Source organism: Lucilia cuprina, chromosome 3, assembly GCF_022045245.1.
Source record: "Lucilia cuprina isolate Lc7/37 chromosome 3, ASM2204524v1, whole genome shotgun sequence".
Taxonomy (NCBI): Eukaryota; Metazoa; Arthropoda; class Insecta; order Diptera; family Calliphoridae; genus Lucilia; species Lucilia cuprina.
Window position 1 is genome coordinate 58,127,901 of NC_060951.1, and position 18,798 is coordinate 58,146,698.

General features: G+C 28.3%; 1 protein-coding gene across 2 annotated transcripts in view; it reads left to right on the plus strand.

Annotated features, from left to right (window-relative positions):
• Window positions 1-13,545, plus strand: part of LOC111678110 (protein-tyrosine sulfotransferase) — a 66,709-nt gene extending 53,164 nt beyond the window's left edge. The window contains exons 7-8 of one of the 2 annotated variants that reach the window (XR_002762580.2): window positions 13,223-13,350; window positions 13,414-13,545. Coding sequence is in view for 1 of the 2 variants with exons in the window: in XM_023439365.2 (XP_023295133.2) it covers window positions 343-810 (468 nt within the window). In the remaining variant the exon portion in view is untranslated. Of the gene's footprint in view, window positions 1-342; window positions 1,881-13,222; window positions 13,351-13,413 lie in introns of those variants that run through there. The other variant, XM_023439365.2, reaches the window with a different exon arrangement.
• The last annotated feature ends 5,253 nt before the right edge of the window (window positions 13,546-18,798 follow it).

Consider the following 18,798-nt stretch of genomic DNA (forward strand, 5'->3'; position numbering starts at 1 on the left):
CTGCATATTAAACATTAACATTACTCGGAAGTTAGTTTCAAAACATTTAAAGTAAAAAAATTACCAAATTTAAAAAACAGTTTTTAACTCACAACAAACGGGTGCCTTCTAATAAGTACATATTCATATGGAGATTTAAGTAATTTTTAATGTTCTTTCATTTTTTAAATATTTATTTTTTTATAATATTTATGCGCTTAATGTGCATGCATTAAAATCCAAAAGTCATTATGGTGAAAATTATGAAAAAATCAATATATATTCTTCTTACATATTTTATATACAATTTTTTTTCTACTTTTGTGTGAATTCATTCATTCATTCATGGTTGATTTCAAACAGCTAAGAGCCAATCGAAGATTATGGGAAAATAAAGCGAAAGAAGTGTTGAAAATGTCACCACAACAACTTAAAAATTCCAATACAGATGAAGACGATGATAATAACATCAATGAAACATTTGCTCCAGGAAATACAAATATCAACAGTAATAATAATAACAACAACAATAATAACAATCATAATAATAACGACAACAACGATAACAATCAATTCCACCATCCTGTTAATAATAATAATGCGGACGCTATAATGCAACAACATCTACAACAACAGCAGCAACAATTGCACGAAGAAATGGATCAAAATAATATGCAGTATGAAGATATTAACGATATCAATATGTTGCAACAACAGCAGCAGCAACATCAACAACGCCAACATTTTACAGATGAAAATGTTTATAGAAAACCAAAGGATATAATAACAATAAGACAATTAAATACACAATCCTTAAAAGAAAGTATATAATAACAACTTTAAATATTAAGAATTTCTTAGGCCTCCTACTACTACTACTACTACAACTGCATTTTATAATGAAATAGCTTAAACAACAATTTAATGAATGATACTAATTTCGTTAATGAGGTAGTTGGAAATGTATCCTTGGGCTAGGGAAACCTTTTCCCACACCACTTTATACAAAACATTAATGGCCGCTCAATTGTACAGGTTTTTATATTATTATTTTTTATTTTTGTATAAAATTTAATTAAGTTTTTTTTAAATAAAAATTAATTTTACTTTTAAAAAATTTTCAGTAAATTTATGTTAAAATTAGTTTTACAATTTTATTTAAATTTATTAATTTTTTTTAAGTTTTGGTTTAAAGAAACTGATTGTTGAGAAGGTACAACAGTAAAGGTTTTAAAATAAAACGCAAAAAAATCATTTTTTTACGAAATTTTCAAGGAATGTCTCGGATTTTTGCTAATTTTTAATAAGAAACTTCTCTAAACTTTTCGATCGCAACAATATCTGAGATCGTCAGAAAATTGACTTAAACAGACGGAAAGGCAGACGTAAATATCTTCAATGTCTCCGCTATCTATAAAGATCCAGAATAGCCCATATGAGATTTCTCGCGAAGTTGTAAAAATTGTCCAAAAAAGAAAAGAAGTTATTGTGGAAAAATGGCTGCCTACAAAACCCCTTTTCAAATATATATTTTTTTTAGAATTTTGCTTTTCTTAAAAAGATTCTTAACGAAAAAATCTTAAAAAATTTAAACAGTGTCAAACATCAATACTACACTTATCATAACCAATGTCAAATCTCCTAAATATTTTAATTAATTTCTAATATAGAAAAGTTTTCCTTACTTTTACGCCGTACCATTACAAAAGTCACAACAAACCTCAAATATTTCCATTTTCATTGAACAGGATATGTGAGAACAAAAAGACATACAAATAGATTCAAACTACAATGACATCATCGTCAGTATACTTACATATATGTTCATGCATAAATGAATATTGTTGCAACTATTTCATTTTATAGGTTTTCTATTCGTTTTTTTTTTTTTTTTTTTTGTTACAACAAACATGAAAAATAAATTCATTCTTTTGTTACAATACATATAAAAATTGTTGAAGCTTTTATGTAACAAAGCTAAGTAATATGACGCCGGAAGTGCAATGTGGAAACGGATGTTCTACTATGTGCATGTATGTGAGTGTCAGTCAGGCTATGAGGCATTGAAATATGCAAAAAAAGAAAAAAAAAAACTGAACAATCAAATAAAACAAACATAACTGCATACTGTACAAGAATAAATGCTATATCTATCTATACCATTCAATGACATTCTTTTTTATTGTAAATTTTGCATATTCCCCGTGTTTTAAATTCACAATAAAAAACTTTGTCATTGTGGGAGAATGTAAGTGTATGTGTTTGAGTAACTAAAATTGTTGCAACATCATCTCTTTCTCTCTTGTATAAACAAATCGATAATGCAAAATTAAACTAAAACCAAAACTAAAAAAATAAACATTTTAGTGGGGAGAGCATTATGCGTTGCTGCTGATGTTTGTAACATCCAAAAACATTGGTCCTTTGTCCACCTTAAAGTATGCCATTCGGCTCATAATGACTTTCTGAGTCGATTTAGCTTTGTCTGTCCGTCCGTCTGTGTGTCTGCACACAAGCATGCTACAGGTTGCAATTTTCAAGATAATTTTATGGAATTCTGCTCATGCTCTTCTTTTTCCCAAAGAAAGATGGAAACCTCTTGGAAATGGTCAAAATAGACCCTAGCAATCATACAACCATAACTTCCGAATACACAAATGCTTAGAAATTTTATTAAAGCTAATGTCACGATGAAATTTTGCATTATTAACTTTAATTTGGATGTAAAAAAAGCTCCCATATAACCCACCTTTTAGTAAAACTCTGTCAACAAATTTTTAAAGATTTTTAAATTAAGATAATAATAAATAATCTCATTTTTTAGCATAATCACTGATGTAGGGTAAACATGGTCGTTAATGTCCTTACTTGTTTTTATTATTAAAAATAGTTCTAAAACTGTAGATAGACTTTTAAAATTTGTTCCAGTTATAACTTTAGCGGTGTCGTAAAATTTGTGTGTGTTAATTAAAATACCTAAAATTTTCATTACAAATATGTTTAGTTTATTTCTAACTTTTCATCCTTGTTCAAGGATCAGTTACATTTGACATTAATCATGGATTATTATTGTTATTTATCTTTTATATACTAGTTACAAGCCAAAATTTAGCTAATAGCAGAAAATTTTTATAAATTTTATTTTTGTCATGTCACTTTTTTGACATTTAATTGTCATGAAATGTATCATTAAAATGGAAGCGTACTTTTTTCCTCTTTGTCTCTATTGTTTGTTGAGCAAAATTGAATTTTCCCATGTAAATGTTACGTGACTGTGGTGATGTGTTGTAATTATAATTTTTTGATGTTGTTGGTAGATGTAATCTTTGTAATAGAAAATTTTGCAATATTATATATTAACTTTGAAAATTGTTGGGTTTATTAAATTTATAGAAGAAAGAGTAAAATTTAAATTTGGTCCAATTTTAAAGCAGAAACGACTTTTTTTCTCAAACACAAAACTACTTATTTAACACCTTACTTGTAAATGCTTACCTTACTTTCCACTGACACTTGTAAGTGAGCGTGTTAAGTTGTCTCCTTTAAGGTCATAAATGATTTAAAATGTAGTTAATTTTGGCCTTTTAACCTCTTTTCAATGTAAGTTTTTGGGTTTATTTAAATGAACCAATATTTCCATCATTAATGAATTAAAAATGATTGATTTTTTTAAAAAACATGAAATATCTTAATATGCTATATCATAGCTATAGATAGACCTTCCAAGTTTGTGGATTTATAATGATTTTATCTAAAATTCTTAAATTTTTTTTGTAATTACGGTATAAAAAATCGAAGGTGCTGTTGTATTACTTTTTAAAAATGCTTCGTCTCTGTGCCAAAACACACGTTTGGTCCAGCCAGTCATCCGAAAGACGGACGGACGGACATGACTTAATCAACTAAAAAGGTTATTCTGAGTCGATCAGTATACTTTGAGGTCGTTGTAGGACTAATATTTTTGTGTTTTACAAACATTAAAACAAACGTATAATACCCTCCCCAATATAGTGGTTTAGGTTGTAAACACAAACTTACTCAACAACTTATCTGCAAGCAAAATTGCAAGTACTTATTTAACTACCTATTTGGCAGCAATGTCATCACCTTGTTAAAATAATGATTTTAAATGTTAATGGAGAAGATGCGTAAGAGGTTTGAATAGATTTTTACTCCTTACTTTTCAATGTAAGATTTTCTTGACACTAAATGACCGAAGGAATTTGTAATAACTTTTACAAACTTTGTACGATTGTTATGTTTTATATCATATTGGAATGATAATAGAATATATATTCCAATTATTTGCACTTAAAGTACAAATAATATTTGATAAAATTGCGAAAAAAAAACTATTTTCCACTTCAGATCCATGGCGCTACCATTTAATGCAGTTCCATCGTCCGAAATTTTTACATAATAAAAGAGCATCCAAAGTCAAAGTAAATACAATGTTGGCAACTCAACGTTTCCAACATAGCAACAATTCGTTGTCGAAATCTAAATTGTATACACATCTGTTGTCTAAATGTTAACAAACGTTGTAAGCTCTCTATTGGCAACGGATTGTTGTACGTTATACTTTGACAACTGATGTTGTTGAAACATTCTAAACAGATTGGTGTCAATTTGGTACCAGGCGTGTATATTTCTTTTTCATTCTGTGTAGAGCGACAAACGATCGTCCCAAACGAAAGCACTTTTTACAACTTAAAGTTTAAGACCAGGGACGGTCTATATTCTGTATAAAGTCACAGGGACTAAAGTATTCAAATGTGGCAAAGTGATAGGTGATACCACTTTTTTATGGACATATTCTGAATCAACACACCAAATAATATAATAATTAAAGAAAATTGATCAAAAACTTTTTTCGCCATTGATCTTGTGTATAGTATCAAGGTTTTCATATAAATATTTCATTACAATTTAAAATCCATTAATTTTTTGTCTAATGGTCAGTTTTTTAAGCTTTATAATTTATATATAAAAAAACAGATCCATTATCTCGCTGTATAGTTAACAAATTTACTTAATTGTATATAAAATAAATTAAAAAAATGTGTTTTAGTTTATATAATTTAATTAAGCTCAAAATGTATAATTTAGTAAATATTTTGCAAAGCAAAAATTTAAACAAAAAGCTTTTTATAAAAAAATATAAATTTAAAACAAATTAAATAAAAGAGCTTTTAAAAAAATTTTAATATAAAATAAAATTTAAGAAAATAAAACAACTATAAGTGTATACAATTTATTAAAAAAATAATAAAAAAATTATGAAAAAAATCAAATAAAAAAATAAAATAAAAAACTTAAAAGTAATTTAAGTAAATGTGTTGTATATTATAAAATTAGTTAGGATTTAAATAAATAAATATAATTACTAAACAATATGCATAAATTTTTATGTTTATTTAAAATAATTTCAAATAAAAATCAACTTATGTGACCGATTGTGTATAAACAAGAAAATAAAACTATTAAATAAAATCTAAATAAAATTACTACTTATATATATATTATATCTAATAAAAACATAAATATATTTCTATGTATAAATATTAGCAAAAGAAAATAAACAAATAAAAATAAAAAATAAATAAATATTTCTAAAACAAACTAACTAAAATGTGTCCCATAAAAGAAAAGAAATCCTTGCAATCAACACAGTTTTAAAGCAAATACTTATACTAAAGAAAAAAACGTACAATATTAACAACAAAATATTCTTTCTTTCTTTAGTGTAATGTGTCTGAGCGCATAAATTTTTGAAAATTTATTTCTTTGTAACAATATTTTACTTGATTTTCTTAAACATTTGAATTTGGTATTACAAATACGTAACAAATTCTTTTTCTACTTTTTCCATCTAAACAAACTTTATATTTATTTTGCTAACAATGAAAAAAAAAACGAAGAAAAGAAAACTAAATACAATATTTAAATCTTAGATAAAATAACATAAATCAAAATAAGAAATACAAAAATAAAAAATAAAATGTAATTGTATAAAACTAAAACCGCTGACAATAAGAATATATATGATCAGAGTAACAACACAACAACATTAACATACAATATTTTAAATTTAATGTAAATTATGGTAAAAGAAGAAGTATAAATTTTATTTGATGATAATTTGCATTTTTTACAAAAATATATTTAAAGAACATTTTTATAAATTATTATTTTTTTTAGCATTTTTTGAGTAAATTTTTAAGGGCAAAAAAAATTTAGCAATTAATTATTTTTTTTAAGTACATGTCGAAAATTTTACCACAAATCTAACTTTAACAGAAATTCGTTATAAATAAATGTCTGTTTTAGTGTGACCCTTTGATAAACTTGTGTTAAAGTATTTTATGGTTTTTTATTAAAACAAATAGAATTTAGAAATCTCCTTGGAATAAATATTTGTAATATTATTTTCAACTGCATTACCGAGAAACTGCATTATCAACGTTACAAGCTAAATGTTTTGAAAATCCGATAAAAAATTTTTTTAGTTTTTCTACCATAATATCCACACCAGGAGCTATATGTATTCAGGTTATCAGAACCTTTTACAGATAATTGGTCCTACAGCAACTTTAGAGAATCACTTTCTGAGCCGATTGTCCATGTCAACTTTGTGGGTACGCTACAGGTCGCAATTTTCAAGATAATTTAATGATATTTGACATATATGTAAGTCTATACAAAACTGTTGATTTTTGGTAATTATAGGACATCATATTTTGGGTAATGTTACCTTGGAAATAATATATACATATTTTTATAAATATTTTTAAAATTTTTTTAAAAAAATATAAATTTTTTCACAAAAAAGACAATGTTATACCCTACACTATAATAGTGGGGACGACATTATGCGTTTGTGCTAATGTTTGTAATTTTCAAAAATATTGTTCCTACATTCATCTTAAAGAATCACTCTCCGTCTTTCTGTATATATACCACTGAATTTTGTAATGATCGTATATAATTTGACACTAGAACCCAAGGTCTCCTGATCATGAAAGACATTCTGGCAATGAGAGCAGGGTGACCTGGCAAATAGGGGCGCACGGCGACCATTTATTGGACCAGAACCTTTCTTTTATATCCCCAAATGATACATTAGGGCAAAATGCGATTTTTATGTTGAATCTGAATTTCTCCGTCACTGGAAATCAATATCAGGACTCAGACAGGCAAAAAGCTTCATAAAGCTAATGAAAAGTAAATTCCAAAAGTTACTGTTAATCAATAAGAGTTGACTTAGAAACCACCAGCAATGTGACGAAACTACGCAGAATCTGCGAAAAGCATGATGAAACCTCAGAACATAAACTTTGCGGCAGTCAGCCATTATTGCCTTTTAGACTGACTATTTTAGGAGACGCTTTTCTTTCGCTTAATGAAATATCTCTTACCGTCTAGAACATTAAGATTATTACGTGAAATAAGTCTACAATGGTAAACCAAAAGGGCTGAACAAAAGATCTTTACTTGGATCGTAGTCTTGGTCCCTTAGTCAATAAATATTTTTAGTCTCTGTTATGAAAAACAGATCATTAAAAATGTTGAGAATTATTACATACGATGAGGTTTTCTTAAATCCGAACAAAAATAAAGAACTAGAATCGTTTTAAAAAATGAAACTTACCAGACTTTTCGTACCCCTAACTACCCCATCTGGTTCATATTCAAATGAAAAGGAAGTAAGAATCTGACAAACCGTTTAAAAGTTATAGAATTATAGATGTTGATATTCGGTCGGATTGCAAATAAATTTCTTTCTAATAACCAGGGCATGTTATTTTGATTTATTATAAAACAAGGGAATATTTGGAGCCGCCGTTATGAAAGAATGAAGAAGTATAGGTAATAATGATGAAGATTGATAGCTACGACGAGGTTTTCTTTAATTTAAACACAAGTGAAAATATCGTTGAAAAAAATACATTTCCGAGCTGTCCGACTTTGCGTATCTTTACGTACGCCCCAGGTGGACCTACACTCCGTGGCATATCCTCTTTACACATGTGAAAGTAAGCATCTCACAAACCGTTTTAAAGTTACAATATTATTTCTCGCTCTTTTTTATATCTATATCACTGTGCTGATGCCAAATATTTAGCCGGATTGTAAAGAAAATTCTTCATAATAACAAGGACTTGCTATATTGATTATGAAATTATTTTTTTTTTATCATACAACCGATTAGAGAGAAATTCATGTAAAATTATCGGGAATTGTAGCAACAGTGTAACTTGGCATATATTAGATGAAAAAATACAATTAATTAATTAAATCTTTTAAAGAAACAAAATAAAAAAAATGTTTAAGTTTGATCTGAAAAACATAAAACGTTTGGCAGCTATTTTTTTGTAAAAAAAAGAAACTACAGCAGAAAAAACAAACTAACTAAATGTATTTAATATGCATAAATCTGTTTAATAAATAATTAACAAACATTAAAAAACAACAAAAAATGATAAACTAAACAACATAAAAAAAAACAAAAAAAAAATTAATTTAAGTAAAAATTCAAAATCACTTAAATTAACTACAACTAATTTTAACTACTATTAAATAAATACATATTTACATATATAAATAATGAAATAAAATAAAACAAAAATACATGTATATTAAAATACGCTAAATATTTGTGTAAATTGCTAACTAAACAAAAAACAAAAACAATACAAAGAAAAACCTTAATAAATAAAAGATTTTTTAACAAAAAAAAACGATTTCAATTTATTATTCCAATTCAATTAAAAACTTAATTTTTCATTAGATATTGATGGTATAATTTATTAAAACACTTTTTACCACAATTTATCATTTTAATCGCCACAAATTATTTCTATAATTATGAATTTTCTTCAACATGATCCTTTTACTGGTTTGGCTTGAAATTATTTCTAATGAAGCTCATAAATTATGTTTGCCCTTATTAAATGTAAGAACTTTGGTTGAAAAAAGTTTTTTAAGTATAACCCAAAAAATTGTGGAAAATTAATTGTTGTTACAAGTGAAAATAAAAGTTTAAATGAAATGGTTCTTAGTTGTTTGCAGTTTGTTTGTAAGAAGATAGAAGATGTTATTTACAGTAGATATCAGAAGTAATGGGAAAAGTGATTAGGATACTAAATGGTCTAGCCAACGGCTTAGACTATGGTTTATATGGTATTGACTAATCTATTGTCTAGTCCGTACATAACTCTATGGGCTAGTCTACTAATTACGTTCTGGCCTAGTCCTTTAACTTCTACCTAAACTATTGACTAGTCTATGGACTAGATACTTTATTCTTCTATGACAAACTCACAAGCTTACTGACTTATCTGTTAATTAGTCTAAAAATCTGCCAAGGAACTACACTACATTATAAATTAGTTAACTGTCTAGTCTATATTCTAGTCTATAGTCTAGTCTATAGTCTAGTCTATAGTCTAGTCTATAGTCTAGTCTATAGTCTAGTCTATAGTCTAGTCTATAGTCTAGTCTATAGTCTAGTCTATAGTCTAGTCTATAGTCTAGTCTATAGTCTAGTCTATAGTCTAGTCTATAGCCTAGTCTATAGTCTAGTCTATAGTCTAGTCTATAGTCTAGTCCATAGTCTAGTCTATAGTCTAGTCTATAGTCTAGTCTATAGTCTAGTCTATAGTCTAGTCTATAGTCTAGTCTATAGTCTAGTCTATAGTCTAGTCTATAGTCTAGTCTATAGTCTAGTCTATAGTCTAGTCTATAGTCTAGTCTATAGTCTAGTCTATAGTCTAGTCTATAGTCTAGTCTATAGTCTAGTCTATAGTCTAGTCTATAGTCTAGTCTATAGTCTAGTCTATAGTCTAGTCTATAGTCTAGTCTATAGTCTAGTCTATAGTCTAGTCTATACTCTAGTCTATAGTCTAGTCTATAGTCTAGTCTATAGTCTAGTCTATAGTCTAGTCTATAGTCTAGTCTATAGTCTAGTCTATAGTCTAGTCTATAGTCTAGTCTATAGTCTAGTCTATAGTCTAGTCTATAGTCTAGTCTATAGTCTAGTCTATAGTCTAATCTATAGTCTAGTCTATAGTCTAGTCTATAGTCTAGTCTATAGTCTAGTCTATAGTCTAGTCTATAGTCTAGTCTATAGTCTAGTCTATAGTCTAGTCTATAGTCTAGTCTATAGTCTAGTCTATAGTCTAGTCTATAGTCTAGTCTATAGTCTAGTCTATAGTCTAGTCTATAGTCTAGTCTATAGTCTAGTCTATAGTCTAGTCTATAGTCTAGTCTATAGTCTAGTCTATAGTCTAGTCTATAGTCTAGTCTATAGTCGTGTATCTAGTCTATAGTCTAGTCTATAGTCTAGTCTATAGTCTAGTCTATAGTCTAGTCTATAGTCTAGTCTATAGTCTAGTCTATAGTCTAGTCTATAGTCTAGTCTATAGTCTAGTCTATAGTCTAGTCTATAGTCTAGTCTATAGTCTAGTCTATAGTCTAGTCTATAGTCTAGTCTATAGTCTAGTCTATAGTCTAGTCTATAGTCTAGTCTATAGTCTAGTTTATAGTCTAGTCTATAGTCTAGTCTATAGTCTAGTCTATAGTCTAGTCTATAGTCTAGTCCATAGTCTAGTCTATAGTCTAGTCTATAGTCTAGTCTATAGTCTAGTCTATAGTCTAGTCTATAGTCTAGTCTATAGTCTAGTCTATAGTCTAGTCTATAGTCTAGTCTATAGTCTAGTCTATAGTCTAGTCTATAGTCTAGTCTATAGTCTAGTCTATAGTCTAGTCTATAGTCTAGTCTATAGTCTAGTCTATAGTCTAGTCTATAGTCTAGTCTATAGTCTAGTCTATAGTCTAGTCTATAGTCTAGTCTATAGTCTAGTCTATAGTCTAGTCTATAGTCTAGTCTATAGTCTAGTCTATAGTCTAGTCTATAGTCTAGTCTATAGTCTAGTCTATATAGTCTAGTCTATAGTCTAGTCTATAGTCTAGTCTATAGTCTAGTCTATAGTCTAGTCTATAGTCTAGTCTATAGTCTAGTCTATAGTCTAGTCTATAGTCTAGTCTATAGTCTAGTCTATAGTCTAGTCTATAGTCTAGTCTATAGTCTAGTCTATAGTCTAGTCTATAGTCTAGTCTATAGTCTAGTCTATAGTCTAGTCTAGTCTATATTCTAGTCTATAGTCTAGTCTATAGTCTAGTCTATAGTCTAGTCTATAGTCTAGTCTATAGTCTAGTCTATAGTCTAGTCTATAGTCTAGTCTATAGTCTAGTCTATAGTCTAGTCTATAGTCTAGTCTATAGTCTAGTCTATAGTCTAGTCTATAGTCTATAGTCTAGTCTATAGTCTAGTCTATAGTCTAGTCTATAGTCTAGTTTATAGTCTAGTCTATAGTCTAGTCTATAGTCTAGTCTATAGTCTAGTCTATAGTCTAGTCTATAGTCTAGTCTATAGTCTAGTCTATAGTCTAGTATATAGTTTAGTCTATAGTCTAGTCTATAGTCTAGTCTATAGTCTAGTCTATAGTCTAGTCTATAGTCTAGTCTATAGTCTAGTCTATAGTCTAGTCTATAGTCTAGTCTATAGTCTAGTCTATAGTCTAGTCTATAGTCTAGTCTATAGTCTAGTCTATAGTCTAGTCTATAGTCTAGTCTATAGTCTAGTCTAGTCTATAGTCTAGTCTAGTCTATAGTCTAGTCTATAGTCTAGTCTATAGTCTAGTCTATAGTCTAGTCTATAGTCTAGTCTATAGTCTAGTCTATAGTCTAGTCTATAGTCTAGTCTAGTCTAGTCTATAGTCTAGTCTAGTCTATAGTCTAGTCTAGTCTATAGTCTAGTCTAGTCTAGTCTATAGTCTAGTCTATAGTCTAGTCTATAGTCTAGTCTAGTCTATAGTCTAGTCTAGTCTATAGTCTAGTCTATAGTCTAGTCTATAGTCTAGTCTATAGTCTAGTCTATAGTCTAGTCTATAGTCTAGTCTATAGTCTAGTCTATAGTCTAGTCTATAGTCTAGTCTATAGTCTAGTCTATAGTCTAGTCTATAGTCTAGTCTATAGTCTAGTCTATAGTCTAGTCCATAGTCTAGTCTATAGGCTAGTCTATAGTCTAGTCTATTGTCTAGTCTAGTCTATAGTCTAGTGTATAGTCTAGTCTATAGTATAGTCTATAGTCTAGTCTATAGTCTAGTGTGTAGTCTGTCTATAGTCTAGTTTATAGTCTAGTCTATTGTCTAGTCTATAGTCTAGTCTACAGTCTAGTCTATAGTCTAGTCTATAGTCTAGTGTATAGTCTAGTCTATAGTCTAGTGTATAGTCTAGTCTATAGTCTAGTCTATAGTTTGATCTTTAGTCTAGTATATAGCATAGTCTATAGTGTAGTTTATAGTCTATTCTATGGGCTAGTCTATAGCCTATTCTATGGGCTAGTCTGTAGTCTATTCTATAGGCTAGTCTATAGCCTATTCTATAGGCTAGTCTATAGCCTATTCTGTGGGCTAGTCTATAGTCTATGCTATGGGCTAGTCTAGATTAGGCTATTAATTGGTGTAATTAAACATTTTTTTTGGACTAATCTGTATTTTACGATGTCAAAAAGTACAATACTACTCAGTTTTCCATACCTCGACTGATTAACTTAGGTTCCGCCTTTTCTTATCCAAAGTTAATAAAAAAACAAGATTTCTTCACTTTTAACACCCACTGTACTTCAAATTTATAGCAACATAAATTTAAGTTTTTCGTAAATTCTATGACAAATATATGTTTATTATATTACTGAAAAAAATGTATACAAATAATACTAAAAACACTTTAAAGAGGATACAGATTACTCTAATCCTTGTAAATAACAACAATATCATACAATAACAAAAACATGACAAAAAAGCGAAAACAAAGATAAAAGTAGAAAAAAATGGAAAAAATAACTGAAATTGACATCTTAAGTATTTTAATACTATCTTATATCTTAAAGATAAAGTATCTTTTATTACATCTACTAAACATAAGTATAAATGGTAGGCGTATATGAAAATATATGTGGCATTGTCATGAATTTTAGCTTAAGGCAAAAAAAAAATAAAATTTTTATAGAATGTTTATTGTGACAGTTGTAATGTTAGAAGTAAAAGTATGTAATTTTTGTTTTAAAATTTAAAATTCTTTATATTTTATAGAAGTTTAAATACAATTTGAGGAGAAGTATTTAAGGTATATTATTATACATACATATTTAAATTTTAATTTTTTATCTTTTAAACAGCTTTTAAGAAAATCCAAAATGCAAAATCTTTTATTAAAGTTTAATAATTGAATAATGCCATCATCAGTATTTAATTTGGCAACTATAAAGGAAATTTTTTAAAGATAAAAAATAGTTTTGGTCTATGTGTAAGTATATTGTGGATATACATATACATAGAACATTTGACATACTTACATATATTTTTATAGAGGATATTTGAAAATATTGTCATAAAATATTCAACATTATGCTGATTTTACTACAACAACCCCGAAAACATTGTCAACAGCAGCAGCAGCAATAACAAAGAAAATTTTATAATAATAGACACAAGAGCCAGTAAAATAAGGTAAGTGTAGATTTTAAATTTTCTTTCTATTCTGTTCTTAATATTTTTTTATATTTTATGGAAATATCATTTATTTACATATGCGTAAGTAGTAAACGAATTGATTAAACTCTCTACTTGGTAGAAAAAAATTGTTAAAAGATTTAAAATATACTTAAATTCAAGTTCTTTAGCAATAATTGTTAAATTTATAATCTTATTTTTATTTTTGTTGCAAGATCTGTAAAATCAAACTTCAAGCATCTTCCACGTTTTTACAATATCCGTGTGTCTGTCTGTATCATAAATTTACGATGGGACTAGACAAAAGCAGCTAAAAGGCTAAAATTTTCCAGTAATATTAGTTTTTTCGAATTGAAAATGCAAATATTGATTAACGACTTCCTTTAGCCACCATATAAACATCACCACGAATCAGGTCATCTCAGAAAACAGCTTCAGCCTTAATAAATTAATTATACCCTACTCTACTTTAGTGAGCGCAATATTGATTCACGTCCTCCTTTAGCCTTCATACAAATATCACCAGTAATCAGGCCAACTCAGAAAACATTCAATAGCCGACATCTCTCATTTTCACAAAACAGATTTTGGTGACACCTACACCGCTATAGTCGGTATGGTGTTATACGGTTACATTGATGTGTCAGCCTAAAGTATACCAATCGGTTCAAAAACACTTTCTAAGTCGATTAAGCTATGTTTGTCCGTCCGCCTATATGTGAGCACGCTACAGTTCTAATTTTCGTTTAAAGTTTTTTAAAACTAAGCTTTGCCGGCAAAGCAAAATAATGAACGGATTTCAACCATTTTTGGTCCTTCGAACAAACGTTTTATAACAAGAGGGCTTAGAACAAAAGGCTTAGAAGTTTCATAACAACGGCTTAGAATTATCTTGAAACTTCTAAGCCGTTTGTGTGTTACAAACATCAGCACAAGAGCATAATACCCTTCCCACTATATAGGGTGTAGGGTATACTTTAAAAGGCAAAACATCATAAAAATTAGATTTTATTTAAAAAAAATTGTCAGGCCTTTTCAATAAACGTTCTTAGATTACAAAACATTTAGTACTTACAGCAGTGTCTAACTTTGTTTAGGTGTCCATATATTATTTATATACATATTTACACTGTTTACTTCTCTCTTTTTCTACTTAATGTAAAATATGTATATTTATGTATTGGTAATTTTATTTAAGAAATTTAATACGCAAATCCGTTTATAAAGTTATATTCAAAAAAAAAAAAATACTCACCCACACACTCGCTTGGAATACAGTTTTTGCAAAGTATGTAATAATAAAAAAAGATCAAAACTACAGAATCAAGAATGCAATGAGAAAAACTGTTCTAGAAGAAAAACCAAATTCCCCCAAGATAAAATGTTACGAAAATTATTTTTATGCATGATACAACACATAAAATTATATTTAACTTTTACAAGATTACTTACCAACTTTAAGAGTTTCATCTCATTCTCGTTTTTTTTTTTTTTTTTGTCTAACTTTACAATTTCTTGTAACAGGTGTTGTAATAGTATGTCACACACATACAACACACAATTTTATTAAATGATAAAATGTGAGAAAAAGAAAATTGGAATGAATTGACATTTTGCTATCATCATCATCGGTATTATCTTCATTTCAACAAATTTCATGCAAGATTATAAACAAACTAAAAAGAAATTTAAATTTTTATAAAAACGATTAAACAAAATACTATCTATGTACATAGAGTACTAGAACAACCCTGGGTGCTTCTTCGCTACCCAAAAAAATACAAATAATATCACGTATGTATAGTAGGGCATAGCCGTCTATATGATACCCTTCATTAGTCAGTATCTTAAAAATGTGAATTATTTAAATAAATAAACCATTTGATTTGTTTTTTCTCTTTATTCCGGAATATTTTTACTTATTTTTGGCAAAATAGAGTTTTTATAAGAGGGCTCAAAGGGGAGTAAGGGAAAATGGGTCTATCCTTATAAATGTTGGTGGATGAATTCACTTCTACTTCAAAGATATTACTGTAGAATTTAAAAGTTTTATTAATGTTTATAAGTGAATTGACAGTCATTTTCTGAAGGGAGTATGTATGGGGGATAGGATCAAACGAGGCCCGATCATACTAAGTTTTTCTCACTTTTGTTGACATAATAGAACATTTAACTTAATAATGAACCCAAAGGCCCTATTATTTACGGTAGTATTGGTGCTAGGCAAAGTGATGAACCGATTTTATCCATTTTCAATAGGCTTCGTCCTTTGTGTGTGCCAAATTTCATCAAATTATCTTGAAAATTGCAACCTGTACCTTGCGCACAAGGACGGACATAGCTTAATCGACTCAAAAAACGATCCTGATTTAAAGTGAGTATAGGACAAACAAACAACAGCACAAACCCCATATAACCTCTCCACTAAAATGGTGTAGGGTATAAAAAGAGTATAATATACTAGCAGCTTATTTTGTGTAAGTAAATAAACTATTTTTCAAAAATTATAAAAAAAATACATCAATGATTTTGAATAAAATAAAATTTCACGTTTTTCCACTTTTTGATACCATTTTCCCAAAGAAATAGCAAATATTTTTTTAAAAATAAATAAAACAGGGTTAGTCCGTATAAGAGATAGTATATCTAATAAGAATAAGTCAAAAAATCGGAAAAGTTTTCTTAATGTGCTAAAAAAGTACCAAAAATACAGTTGTCTCCCTTTTACACCCTAAAAGACTGAATTTTAAAAAAGTGCAAAACAGATGTCTCATAATTTTGAAAGATGTGCTCAAAATATTTATAACAATTAGTTTATGTCTAATAGTTGAAACGAAAAGTCGATTTTTCGACTTTTTTCATTTAGTTAAAAGTCGACTTTTTGCATTTTATGAAAAGTCGATTTTTTGACTTTTTTCATTTAATTAAAAAGTCGACTTTTTGACTTTTCGACTATAAGTATTTTATAAATAGTCGACTTTTCGAATTTTTCCGTTTTTTTCGACTTTTTTCCGACTATTTTTTTACTTTTTTTCGAGTTTTTCCGACTATTTTAGAGTTTTTTCACTTTTTTTAAATTTTCGACTATTTTTGACTTGTTTCTACAATATTCGAGTTTTCGATTTTTTTCGACTTTTCGACTTTTTTTTTGACTTTTCGACTTTTTTTGACTTTTCGACTTTCGATTCGATTTATAGAACCCTAATTTTCACCCCCTAAAAGTACGAACTTTGAAAAAGTAACAGATACCCATCTGATCTTTTTAAGAGTAGAAGTAGATGCAATTAAATTTGTTCTGGTATTATTAATATTGTGTAAGATAATCAAGAAACCCTGTTTTACCCTTTTTCCCCTTTTTTACCCCCAAATACAGAACTATCCAAAAATCCTTCAAAAGAACATTTTTTGCCAAAATTGAAATTGAAATTGTTTAAATTCAATACGCGTCTTATAGGCCCTTGAAATTTATAAATTATTAAAACATAATTCTAGCTTACATCACTCAAACACAATTATGAGCAATTTCAAAAATTTACTATTTTCTTAAATTTTAATAAAATAACTCTTTTACCAAATCTTATTAACAAAACAAACCATAAACCTATAACTTTACTTTGTTTGCCCTTGATCGGATTATAGTTTTAACTCACATAACAAAAAATATATATAAAATATAAATCAATTTCCCCTACCAAATACTTTAAGTAACAATTTTCCAATTTTATCACCTACAACGTAAAACTAAACTAAATATTTTACTTTGGCAACAACCCTCTTAAGGCTATAAAAGTAAGAAAAAACCCTCTTAAATTTACTACAATATACGAGCAATTTTTCCTTAATAGAACATAAAAAAACATGTTTTGCATGTCATCATGGTTGCTCTATCAAATTACGACTATTTCTTAAAAGAAAAACGGTAACAACACCAAAATCCCCATAATGTATGTAGAATTTTGTATTGTTTGTGTTTGCTCTATGCCACAGCACGAACAATTTTTCATTGATTTTGTTAAGGAGAAAATCCTCCCAAAAGAATGAAGAAAAAAAAACTTAAATAAAAGAATGAAATCAACAAAAAGTAGCAAATCATCCAAAGGCACGTATCAATAGGTTTAGTTTAGTTAAAGTCTTAAACAAAATAAGCCATACTTATACACATCCTCGCACACTCTCACACATACACACACTCACAGTCTGCTTATTTGTTTAGTCTGTTACATACCAATTTATATTGAATTTAAACCAAAAAGTAAAATAAAAGAAACAAAAATTGTTTTATTTCTTCCTTACATATAGCAAAATGCGACTTGTGGTCTAGAGACAGGAAATAACATCAACAACAACAAACAGCTGCACTAAGTCATCAACATACAATAATATTTAACCTATTTTGCTTTTTTCCACAGCTACAAAAACAACAACTTTGATTTAAAGTTTAGTCTATTCCTTAAACTTCTTCTCCTCCTCCACTATTATACGATTATGAGTACAATATACTACTACGTCTAGTACTTTACTTTAACTTACTGCAGTCCAAAAATCAGACGAGAAAAAAATATAAAATTCCTAACAAGTTATTCTTGCCTGTATTAACTTTCTATACTTTTTCATTTGGGGTTATGTTGTCAGAATAAAAATTCCTATGCACTCTACTTACTCTCGGTCACATAAATATACATAGAAAGTTAGGCTATCCATTTACAAGCCCAACAGTTTTATACCAAGGCAATTTATCCCTTAAGTCGTATTTATTTTCAAAACAATTTATAATGAAAAAAATATATAAAGAAAGTAATCTAGAAAGTAGTAAGTAGTTATTTTAGTCATTTTAAGTAATCAACTGTAGAATCAATTGTCCATTTAGTAACTCACAAAACTGCGTTTTTAAACTTAATAATTTTCAATGTATGTATATTTTGGCTAAGAACTACTATTGGCGCATCTTAATCCAGTAACCAATATTAAGGAAAAATTATTACTTTAGAACAACCGCTGCGAACTACATGGTATACATAGGTACATACTATTTATAATAATTTGGATTCCTTTTTTAAGTTTTTACACATGTCTGAACACATTCTCCAACTTATACTTTAATATTAAAAAATATAATCAGGTCCGTAGTACAAGAAGTACAGTTCTAGTTCAGTTCTAGTTCAGTTCTAGTTCAGTTCTAGTTCAGTTCTAGTTCAGTTCTAGTTCAGTTCTAGTTCAGTTTTAGTTCAGTTTTAGTTCAGTT